General features: G+C 36.9%; 2 protein-coding genes across 6 annotated transcripts in view; both read right to left on the bottom strand.

Annotated features, from left to right (window-relative positions):
* The window catches only part of LOC139961180 (synapsin-like), a 545,708-nt gene that overhangs the window by 46,220 nt on the left and 486,787 nt on the right, over positions 1-12,701 (bottom strand). The window lies entirely within an intron of this gene.
* LOC139961191 (uncharacterized) overlaps positions 11,185-12,701 on the bottom strand; it is a 234,028-nt gene continuing 232,511 nt past the window's right edge. The window contains exon 6 of the mRNA XM_071960196.1: positions 11,185-11,344. Within this exon, the coding sequence (XP_071816297.1) occupies positions 11,298-11,344 (47 nt within the window). The 3' untranslated portion in view covers positions 11,185-11,297. The remainder of the gene's footprint in view (positions 11,345-12,701) is intronic.

Raw genomic sequence — 12,701 nt, 5'->3', positions numbered from 1 at the left:
GCCAACCATTACAGGATGGTATGCAGAAGAGTTTCAAAGATAATCAAACTGTGTGAAATATATAGACCTTGACAATTGCAACATTTTCCTTTTATAGTTTACATAGCTGGTTACAGTGTTTGTTGCTGTACTAAACTAAAGGCACTTTTCATTTCTGTCTCAATCAAGCCATTTTGTCTGTCATTATATTACAATGCATACCAGCAGGAACTTTTCTAATGAATTTGTAGGCATAGCATAGCAGTTTAGTTCATATAACTCAAAGGAGCAATTAGTGTACTACTGTTAAAGTATCTGCTGATGTACCTGTCAGGCTGTGTAAGTTACCATGAGAACAACATTAACATTGATTTTCTGTTTAAATATTTCAAATGTGAAAAGTAATATTCGTACGATCTCTGATCATTCACTGGTTGCTAGCAGAATGTTATAGGTCTGGCCTGGTGTTATATGTTTACAGCAAGATTATATAGCTACCTTACCAGATTTATAGTCAACTTTCAGCATTCTCTGTGACTTATAACAAAATGATCTTACATCATCTTTATATGACAGAACCATTTATAAATAGCCATATTTAGATTTAAATTTCAACTCCACAACAACGAAACAGGAGAGTATGTGAAAGGTTGTACTCACACTGTAGGACTATACATGTCATCACTACAGAAATGACTCAAGAAATAGCTTCCAGAATAATTCTTACCGATGCTTAATTTCATACAGACATACGCTTCTCTTTTGTGCCTTTGTACATCATGTATCTAAATATAGACTGACCATATCAAGATTGTCAATCTCATATACACTGACTGTACATAACAGGAGGTTATAGGTGAGGGTACTAAAGGAGCCTACCTGCAGAGAGGGTGATGAGTAATGTCGGATGAATCATCACAAGTTATCATAATAATTATAATAATGAAACTGACCATAATAAGTCCAGGTTACGAAAACAAAAACTGGGATGAAGAGACAAAAGTAAAAGCACCTGAATGACGTAAAGTCTAGAAAAAATAGCAAGTCATGTCCGATTGTTAGTATTGTCTCTGAACGTAAAGGCCTACAAATTTATTTTGGAAATCTATGTTTCTATATAATTCAGTAATTGATTGCTCATTGTAATCATAGCAAAAATGGATATCAGCTGTTCTATATTTTCTGTATTGTATAAGTTTAAGAGTAAGATATATTTCCCATCCAGTGGTTAAAGCATTTACATGCCATAATCATTTGTAATAAGTTCTAACAAATGTTTTTCTAATTTTATACATTTTTGGGATAAGTGACTATTCTTTGCAATGAGGATTTGCAAAACAGTAAAGGATAGGTTAATGTGTTCTTTTACATGTATTTTCAGCGGTGTCAGTTTGATACCATCAAGAGTCCTAAGGCACCATATGCCCCCCCCCCCCACCCTCCCCTCCATAATTATGGGTTGCAGGCACAATCAGGAAAGGAAATGTTGGTATGTCTTGCCTTGAAGTGTTCAAGGAAGCACCTGGCCCTAGGGCCCATGAACTTGGTGGCCCATTGGCAATTACCTTATCAGCCTATTTGGACGAAACCAGCACTAGTTTTCAGAAAAATTTGCCTTTTCAAAACATCTAGGATAAAAAATAATCTGTTTAACATTCTTTAATCATTGATTACTGAAAACCTACCCAAGCTTTACTAATTAGTCTGGTGGCAGGCATTACTGTCTCATTTTATAAATCACTTGCTAAATGGAGAAATCACTTTGCGACTTCTGAAGAAGCATTAAGCTGCTCTTCATATATAGAACCAATGTAACCATGTATGAACACTGAAACCTCTTTACATGTAACCCAAATACTGCTGACTCAGTATATTTCTAACCATACCAAAGTGACAAGTCAAGCAATTAATACTTGTCTTTATTACAAAATTGAAATAAGGAATGAATTTCAAAGTCGGTGGTAACAATCAATTGACCAATATCTATCTACTTGATCGTGGACAGATCTTAAGCCTGTGAGGCACCGTCCTTATTATATCCACAATCTCCTAAATCTGTCCAAGTAATTTCCATTGGTCATTTAGCTATATACTCTAATTAACATGTCTCTCTGTGGGTAACCACAAAATGCTGTTTATATCCTTTACTGTCTAGTATCTTTATATAGTTGAAGATCCATGTCTCTGTATGGCCGGAAGCTACAGGATATTAAGCTGTTTGTTGTTTGTGTTATTTACTTTTTTGCCTTTTCTCTTCAACTAGTGACTATTTGTCATCTATAAAATTCCAAATGGATTTAAGTTGTGATATTCATAATATTTGGCTACAATCAATCAAATGTACAAATTCTATAGCTTGATAGTTTAAATAATATACGGAACATGCACATAATGGGAATCAATTTGTTAATGAATTCTGAAAAAGCAACAAATTTGTTAGCTCTATCAAAATCTTTTTGGCATTATTTGAAAAATTGCAATACAGTTGAGTATATATCAGAGATGTAAAACAATTTATGAGAGATCATTCAATTTACATTGTTGTGTTCATTGTAGAATGTTATAATCAACCATCAGCTGGTATTGAAAATAAGTTTGAAGGTGTGGTATTCCCCTTGAAATATACTTTCTGCCAGAAATGCGTGATAACTCTGTGATAATCATAAGCAGGTGAAGCTAAAAACAATATACCATATCCTCTACATTATCACAAAGCCATACATTTGTGGTTTGTGGTTGTTTCACCATAAAGTATCTGACAGGTGAAATTAACATTTCACATTAAAAAGTTATTCCTAGATACAATATGCATATTTAAAGTCTACTTTGATTGGTCCATGCAATTGACACGCAGGCAAACATTAATCAATGGACATGTTTCATTGGCAGACTGATTGTGACACGATAAGTTGTGAGATGGTACAAACTGGTACCTAACAATACTCATTCTTATCAAAGGGCCACTATTTGTACTGCTGAAACTTTGTTTTAATGACTACTAATAAAGTCCTTTCTTTGTAGTTACACTTTTTCAAAATTTGCCTACATTGAATGGATAGAAGTAGTAAATATGTCAGCCGTGTATAGCTGTAGTTGCTGTAAATGTTTTAATTTTGTGAGTTACCTGTCAGCCGAGTGGAAGGGAAGGGAAGGGAAGGGGAGGGGAGGGGAGGGGAGGGGAGGGGAGGGGAGGGGAGGGGAGGGGAGGGGAGGGGAGGGGAGGGGAGGGGAGGGGAGGGGAGGGGAGGGAAGGGAAGGGAAGGGAAGGGAAGGGAAGGGAAGGGAAGGGAAGGGAAGGGAAGGGAAGGGAAGGGAAGGGAAGGGAAGGGAAGGGAAGGGAAGGGAAGGGAAGGGAAGGGAAGGGAAGGGAAGGGAAGGGAAGGGAAGGGAAGGGAAGGGAAGGGAAGGGAAGGGAAGGGAAGGGAAGGGAAGGGAAGGGAAGGGAAGGGAAGGGAAGGGAAGGGAAGGGAAGGGAAGGGAAGGGAAGGGAAGGGAAGGGAAGGGAAGGGAAGGGAAGGGAAGGGAAGGGAAGGGAAGGGAAGGGAAGGGAAGGGAAGGGAAGGGAAGGGAAGGGAAGGGAAGGGAAGGGAAGGGAAGGGAAGGGAAGGGAAGGGAAGGGAAGGGAAGGGAAGGGAAGGGAAGGGAAGGGAAGGGAAGGGAAAGGAAAGGAAAGGAAGGGAAGAGTTTATATCAAAGTTTAATGTTGAACTAGTATTGTTCTGTTTATTTCAGTTCAATTTAGAACAACATTGCAATCAGTTGGTATAGTAAGATATACGTTACTTTAATCTACCATCATTTCCCTCCCCCTAACCAGTGCTTAAAGAATAACAATTCTATAGAAACCAATTAAGTGGTATTTTGTACAGAAAGTCCATGGGATCTACAACATTTTTTTAGTGACATTAAGCAACCAATGAAAATTCCATTTTTTCCTGAATTCTTTTGATGAGCTAATGTACTTTACCATACTTCTTAATAAACTTGGTATGTTTCTATAATATTAGAGTTGCCCAAGTCCATATCTTTCTAGTCAGTCTAAGTACTGTATACTGAGCTCAAACATACAGGTGAGAAAAAGGAGACCCTAAGCTGTTGTTCCATATTTTCATAACCACTTTTGCTGCAGTACATCCTATTTACTTTGTACAGTATTACTTCTTTTCAATATTATCATTTCTAAAATATCAAAGCTTAGATAACATACTCATGGTTACCATTCATTGTGGAAGGAATACTACAGACCTAACAAAAACAGATTTGTGTAATGGATCTTACATTGAAGTATTATTATCCCTAACTCAGCCTCAAAAGACAATACTGAGGAAAATTGAACTCTCATTCAAATCCCCTCTACTAGATAAATTTATATAACCAGACCAACCCTTCTAAGAAAAAAAAAAAAAACTGTGACAAAGTTATTGCATATGTATAAAAGTCATTTTCCATGATGTAACAATCAACTCTCCTGTCCTCGGTTCACCCGAACATGAGAGGTTCCTTTTGGTTGTTGATATAAGGATTGGGAAGGTAAAGAAGACATGAGAAGGGGATGGGAAGGGGCATGAAGGGGATGGGAAGGGGCATGAAGGGGATAGGAAGGGGCATGAAGGGGATAGGAAGGGGCATGAAGGGGATGGGAAAGGGGTATGAAGGGGTGGGAAGGGGCATGAAGGAGTGGGAAGGGACATAAAGGGGATAGGAAGGGGCATGAAGGGGATGGGAAGAGGCATGAAGAGAATGGGAAGGGGCTCGAATGGGCATGAAGGAATGGGAAGGGGCTGAAGGGGATGGGAAGGGGCATGAGGGTAATGGGAAGAGGCATGAAGGGGATGGGAAGGGGCATGAAGGGGATGGGAAGGGGCATGAAGGGGATGGGAAGGGGCATAAAGGGGATAATGAAGGATACCCAATGAAAGAGATGAAGGAAAAGAGGAAGGAAAGGTGGGAGGGGTGAAAGGGGAATAGGTAAGGGAAAGCAGTAATATGAAGGGATGATAAAAGAAGAGAGTCCTCCTTGATCAGTAACTTCACATTACCTATCACTCTCCAGGCTCCCACCTACTTGACTCTCTCTAAATTGGAAGCAATTCAAACTCTCCCAGATTTATAGTCCTCACCTTGTCACTCTCACAATTCCATTTTGGGAGGTTTAAACATCAGAACACAATATTGATGTACTTATAATTCCTATCCATCTCTACACAAAGTTGGTCAGAACACAAACTGTTATAAAGGAAGTGCAAATTCCTGAGTGTATAGAAATGAAAATGAGAAGACAAAAAAGCAGGCAAAACCGAAATATAAGAACATCAGCTCCATTTTGCGATGGGTCAATTCTTTGCACAATTCTGAGCAGCCCAGACGAATTTAAGGCAGGAAAACCCTGGAATTCCCTGGAATATAAGCCAGGAAAAGCCTGGATTTAACCCAGGGAAATCCAGGGAAATTCCTGGGTTTGAAAATGGTAATTCGGACAGGAAAAGCCCGGTAAAGCCTGGTTTATATAACTCATTTAGAGCCAGGTAAAGGCCGGACAAGCCTGGATGGTTAACCCAGGTTTACCCCGGAAAAGCCAGGTCTCTAGTGTGTGAGTGAAGAGCCAGGAAAAACCAGGAAAAGCCTGGTATGCACACCCAGGATTACCCAGGAAAAGCCAGGTCCCTGTTTATATCAGTGAGGAGCCAGGAAAAGCCAGGTGTCCATGCTTACCCTATATAAATTATCTTGCTGGCTAGTTGGCAGTTACTTTTAGCTTATAGGAGGTTTAAGTGTGTTTGTGGTATAGGAAATTTTCATAACTTAAAATCATGAATTATATGTAAGGGTGTTAGCCACTGAAAATAAATGTTTGTTCTTGATCAGAGAACTCTGGGTTTGGTGTGATGACCAAACACAGAACAAGACACATAAAAATGGAACACTCAACTGGATTGGATCAAAATAAATTATAATTATGAATAACAAACAATATACAGCTGATCTGGGCCCAGTCAAAAAATTAAATCAAATGACTTAGAGTCGTGAGGTGCACCCAAATGTTAAAGTAAATACACTTAATTTATAAATCTGTTCTGGTGAGTTGGCGTGCTGGTGACATCAGGTACAGATCTTCCACGACATCAGTATAGTTGAACAGATTAAATTGTATGATAAATTTCCGATCCCAACAAAATAGTATCCTTTAATTAATAAGCAATAGTGTCCCAGGGTATCCTTTCAGTAAAATACTGTCAGTTAACCAAATGGTGTCCTGGAATATCCTTTATGGTAAAATAATATCCTCTAAGTAAATAATATCCTTAATAGTAAATAATGTCCTTTATAGTAAAATGCATGCCAGACTGTCTGGTGAATATCACTCCTTCCATAAAATAATAAGGACTACATGTAACTTGATTTTGTAAATTAAGGTTTAAAACAAACTATCCAGCATTTAAAACTATATTTCTCCTCTTTTACAACTCTCTTGCTCCAATACTCATGGCCAACTGCCTAACTTCCTATACCCTCACAAAACTCCTTTGTTCCTATAATATATATGCACAGACCCCTTTTCCTGTGAGAGCTAATTTCCAGGAAGAACAACTTCCACGACATCAGTATAGTTGAACAGAATAAATTGTATGATAAATGTCCAATCCCAACAAAATAGTATCCTTTAATTAATAAGCAATAGTGTCCCAGGGTATCCTTGCAGTAAAATAATGTCAGTTAAACAAATGGTGTCCCAGAATATCCTTTACGGTAAAATAATATCCTCTAAGTAAGTAATATCCTTTATAGTAAATAATGTCCTTTATAGTAAAACGCGTGCCAGACTGTCAGGTGAATATCACTCCTTCCAAAAAATAATAAGGACTACAGTAACTTGATTTTGTAAATTAAGGTTTAAAACAAACTATCCAGCATTAAAACTATATTTCTCCTCTTTTGCAACTGTCTTGCTCCAATACTCATGGCCAACTGCTAATATACCCTCACAAAACTCTTTTGTCCCTATAATATATATACACAGACCCCTTTTCCTGTGAGAGCTAATTTCCAGGAAGAACAAAGATAGTTGCTAAGCAACCCAGAAGAGAGAAATCTTAATCCCCCCCGACCACAAAACAACTTACAAATATACTGTACAAATGTATAGCCCTCTGTACAGTGAGCACTGCACTAATAAACAAGTAAAACTATGGTACAAAAGAAAACTTTATGTAAGAGCTGACCATCTTACAACTAGCTAATACTGGGTAAAAGGCAAGCTTGGCTTTTCCTGCCTAGCCAGGACAGCATTCCACTCTCGTTTCCTGCCTATTGTGGACTTGTGAGGCTGGGTGAAGCCAGGAAAAAGGCTGGACTTTCAAAATCCTGGCTTTTCCTGCCTAGCCAGGACAGCATTACCCTCGCTTTTCCTGCCTAGTGTGGACTTGTTAGGCTGGGTGAAGCCAGGAAAAGGCTAGACTTTCAAAGTCCTGGCTTTTCCTGCCTAGCCAGGACAGCATTGCCCTCGCTTTTCCTGCCTAGTGTGGACTTGTAAGGCTGGGTGAAGCCAGGAAAAGGCTGGACTTTCAAAGTCCTGGCTTTTCCTGGCTACCTGAGGCAGGAATAAAGCTTGGATATCCAGGGAAAACCGGGGTTTTCTTGACTCTTGCTTAAAAGCCAGGAATTATTTTCGTCTGGGAGAGTCAGGTTATCTTTGCACACATATAGGTACACCTCAATCTTACCAGATGATCTGTGTACAAGTCAACTATTACTTGCTTCATATAAAGCATGTATTCTAATGCAGAAAATTTTGCATCCAAAAAATTTGACGTCATTTGAAACCTTTAAAGTTTAAGCAAGCAATTTCAATAAACCTGATGGGATTTTGGTGTATTCAATATACAGATTTTTTTTCAGATTAGGGGCATGTGTAACCTGGGGGGGGGGGGCTAATTGAGATATGGGAGTCACTGGGGATATTTTGTTACATTCAGACAGGGAATATTAGACAACTCCTCTAAGCCCATGATGCCCTCATGTGTGGATCCAGGAAGTATAGGGGCATATATACCCAAAATGCACCATTTGATGTGTTTAACAACCTAAGGCTACACCCCTCCTTCATAAAATGTTAAATCTGCCTCTGGCCCTCCATAGAGCTTCATTATATCCATACCTATATCAGTAAGGAATGTAGAACTAATCCCCACTAACATTTTGTAATTCTGTGAAGGTCACTGATACTGATGTGCTCAGGTAATTTTCCTTTCCTTCACTGATCCCTCGTCACCAGATTGTGGCCAATCTAACAAATCTATCCAAAAATGCAACTGTCATTCCCAAGCACATTATCAACTCACTTGCTATCTCCAAAAAATAAATATCAGATCACATAACCAAGCATATTTTTAAGTTATTTTTAACATCACCTGACATTTACAGCCAAATCTCAAGCGCCTTCAAGAATATCTTCTTTTTTTTATAATTTGATATTAGCCATAAATCTTATTTTCTGATTCTGTAAGGAATGATAGGGATGTGAGGAGATATATCTCAGATCTTGTGATTGTTCTCTTCCTAATTTTTTATGCTTAGTTTCATTTTCGTAGCACTTGACATATTTGGTTAATAAAAGTCAAATGTAAGGAAACCAGCCAGGGAAATTTATATGGTGAAGGTGGTTAACCTTTTGGTTAACCACTGTTTTGCATTGGTTCCCCAAACATTGGTATACTGGATCCCCCTACAAGAAGGAAAAACCACACAAAATAGAACAAGTGCCAATAACAGATAGGATCCAAGGCAATAGATTTGTAAGAAGAAATCCAAGCTTGGACTTAAAAATAACACAAGACTTGGTATCAAATCCTATTTATTGATACCTGTGCAATTTAAGTTTATAAGCCCATAGTTACAAGTACACATGGTGTCAGCAAGACATGCAGAATGCTTTACATTGAATAATTGTCAAACAGGATATATTTATGCCTTAAACTGCAAATCTGTCAATACTCTTTTGTGAATTCCTTTGTCAATCAATCCAAAGAAAAGAGATCTTATCAAACAAAGCAATATTTGTATTGCAGACAAATTTCATTCACATTAATTCAAAGAAAATGAACAATACTGCTAAAAAGTGTTTTCCTAAGGTGTAAGTTAATTAAACTATTGTTATTTGGAGCTTTTAATAAGAAATAAAACTGATGGAAGCTAGCCAAACAAGGTTGTAAAATATAATTGTATCATTAGCAGAATGAATTTTCATTCACATATGATTATGGTAGGTACACTTTCAAAAGAAAAACTACAGCTACATAGTCAATAAAAATTCTTTTCAGCACACATATGATATGCTAATTATTTAATGGCTACTGCAGTTACCCTAATGTATAGTACTACAGAACTGTAAAAATGAAGACTTCAAAGAACCCTGCTTAAATTAAATCGTTTTGAACATAATGAAATGTGCATGTGAAATGTAATAGTGAAATGTGTAGAAAATAAAATTCATTCATTTTCAAACTTCAGCTATTAAATAACATTTCTATGTTCATTACGGGAGCAGACATGAATGAGAACATTCTAGAAAACCAGAAGTAGCTGGAATACACATCATATTACAAATACTCTTTTGTTTTATATAAATTTCAATATTGTGTTTTCACCTGTTTACACTCCATTTGTTTTGATGTTACCAATACCATTGCTATCCTGTTTTTATCAGATAAACTGTGATATGTCTGTTTTCATGGAAGTAGAAATGAAACTGAACATTTGAGAAGCAGAAGAATACATGAACTCAAATGGATATATCAGTTTGCTACTCCAAGAGTTTGGCAATTGTCTATCTAAAAAAAGAAAAAATTATAAAAATAAAAAAAACAAAAATACCAGGAGGTCTACTTTCCCATATTGGCAGTTCCATTTAACTACTTTTAGGTCAACGGCTTTACCGTTGTTTAGGCACTGCCCCTGACAATGATCACTACTGACAGCTAAGAGGTATTAGGATGGTATTATGCTCACTGGTTCCTAAGGGGCAAGAGGAGTAACTGATACCAGGTATGCAGTCAACATCTCTAAACATGCCCTTCAGTAAAGTTATATACAAAATGACCTGCCCCCATGCTGGTATAAAATGCAATAATGCAGGGTTGATAATTCCAAATATTTATCCCTCCATCAATAAGTTGATCAAATTTGACAAGAATTACAGTTTGAATCAAGCTTTTCTATTCTTTACTGGACAATGAGATACATTGCACTGGTATTAACATAATGTATACTATGTTTGATCATAAGACTTATCAAAGGTTATGATCAAATATCAAACCTGATGTCACTAAGTTCCATGTTCTGATTTAAAATAGAATACTAGCTATTTGATGAAAAAACAATTACAAAATTAGTCAAACTATGTAAAATCCCCTTTTGACATTTCACCAAAGTACCAGGAGTATACTTATACTTTAGCAAATCATCAAGAAAGTAAGTTCACCAGAAGAGATGCAAAAGGCAATACGAAAATTAGATACTTCAATGGTCTCAATTACCATTTATGATACAAAATTGTTGAAGACAAATGGTGTTTGATTTCACACTTGGTTACACTGTTGTTGACTTGAGTAATAGATATTTGTCAATGATCAATTAACCATTAGCGATTAGTTAAGTGGACTGAGGAGCTTATATTATTAATTATTTGGAGGTAAACTGTTCCAGATAGTTAGCTTAATTTAATGAAATCAATTTAATCAAATCACCAAAATTCAATTTTTCCCTTCTTTGTTTAAGTTTGGCATATCAATAAGGAATTTACATGTGACTCTTAGAAGTGGTATAATTTCAAGTATTCTGCAAGTGACTATTTGTAAAAGCATTCAGGTAGTAGTTATCCTTCTTTTTTCCAAATGCCTACAAAATTCCTACAACTTATGTAATGGTTTGTAACCAATTCCTTGGCACTGGTCCAAACTACCTTCCGTTTTATATTTTTGCCATTCAAGGAAACCTTGTGGGCATCCTATAAGGCCATTTCCTTTGGGCAAAATAATTGCCGGAGATAAATTTCATGATAGCAAGCCAAATAGGAAATGGAAGCAGGATGAAGGACAGTCTTAAACATAGCTGATATAACTTTGAAGAAACCATTATAATTATGTCCAGCTGCTACCACAGTAAACTTAAAAATTAGCTTCAGCAATTTTCTTTGAAAACTAGTCTTACCCCTATTCTAATTGTTTTAATTAGTATAGAGTCGGTTTGACGTCCCTAAGCAGTCAGTGTACAGAGCAGGGGTAGAACCAGGATTTCCTAGCAAAGAGGTTGTGGCCCTGGGATCACTGAACCTGACTCCCATGCAGAGTGGTCTGGGGGTACTTCCTCCCTATAAAAAAAAATAGAATTGTAGATGTGAAATGGTACATTCTGAGGCATCTTAAGGCAAAAAAATTAGGTCCACGCAAAGTTGTGCTACTAGTATTTTTTTTTGTGGGGTTGATAAATGGGGAGGGAGTGGGGAGTACTAGAGGCTAACAAAACAAAATATCGAAAACAGAATCATTGGTCAATGTCTGAAATATCTGAATATTAATTCAAAAATGCCGTTTGACAGTCCGTTTGAAAACTTGATGGAAATTGAAAGTGTTAAATTATGGGTAAACAATGATGACAAAAACATAGCACTGTACAACCAACCAGACCCTATCAAATATTTAACCTTTGAAAATTGTAATTCAGCACTCCCACATGAGGCACTCCCGCATGATAAAATGGGGCGATGTACTTTTGATCAAATGCATATTTATGAATTAAAACTTACCAGGGAATGTTACAATTGGGCAAATAATGTTGCCATAGTAACAGAAATACATGCAAAGGCCAAAGAAAGAGCAGTTCCACCCTTAAAATAGTTTTGATTATTGTGGGTAGTTTAATTGATATTGTAAAGGAAATGTCCATAAATTGTAGTAAATATCTCAAGTTACTGTAATGTCAAAGACTTTGAAACATGTAAGTTAATTTGACTTTTGGGACTGGCATTAAGTGTTTGACTTTATAACGTCAGAACTAAGTTTCCAACTATAAATGAACTTCTGGCAAGGAGGGTGTGGGGAGAGGGAGGGACAGAGGGTTTGAGGGATAAGTCATAGTAAGTTATTTCATTTGTGATCCCAGAGGATATTCCCCTGTGAGAAGGAGATGTCAACTACCAGGCTTCCAGGAAATAACCTGATAAAAATATTAGGTTTTAACAAAATGTATATAAATGCCAAACATTCCGACCGGTAACAGCAAACTCCTGTTTTTCTGAAAATACCAATAATTGGTATTTTCAGAAAAACAGGAGTTTATTAACTAGTAGTTTTTCTAATATAAATGTCATATATGAAAAGGATGACTTTAGATGTAATGCTTTTGTGTTGTTAATGAACAATATAAAGATATCTTTGTTAAGTTGTTGGTGATATCAATGCCACTGTTTTATTATTTTTGTTGTTGTTTGTTTTTAAAGTTACCATAAACATAAATCAAAGTGGCTGGACTTAATATAGCACACAGTTTCTTAGATGCAACATTAAAATCAAGGAAAATACATATATATTTATGATCTAAAATGAAATGCTTGTGGATTCCATATATGTATAGCCAACTTGATTGTAGTCCTGGGAGCATCATTGAATACCAGGCACAGAAACCTATGTAACACTCCTTATTAAATTCAACCTTCAGTGAGAGGCGCT

Source organism: Apostichopus japonicus, chromosome 20 (assembly GCF_037975245.1).
Source record: "Apostichopus japonicus isolate 1M-3 chromosome 20, ASM3797524v1, whole genome shotgun sequence".
NCBI lineage: Eukaryota > Metazoa > Echinodermata > Holothuroidea > Aspidochirotida > Stichopodidae > Apostichopus > Apostichopus japonicus.
This window is presented reverse-complemented; position numbering and strand designations above follow the sequence as displayed.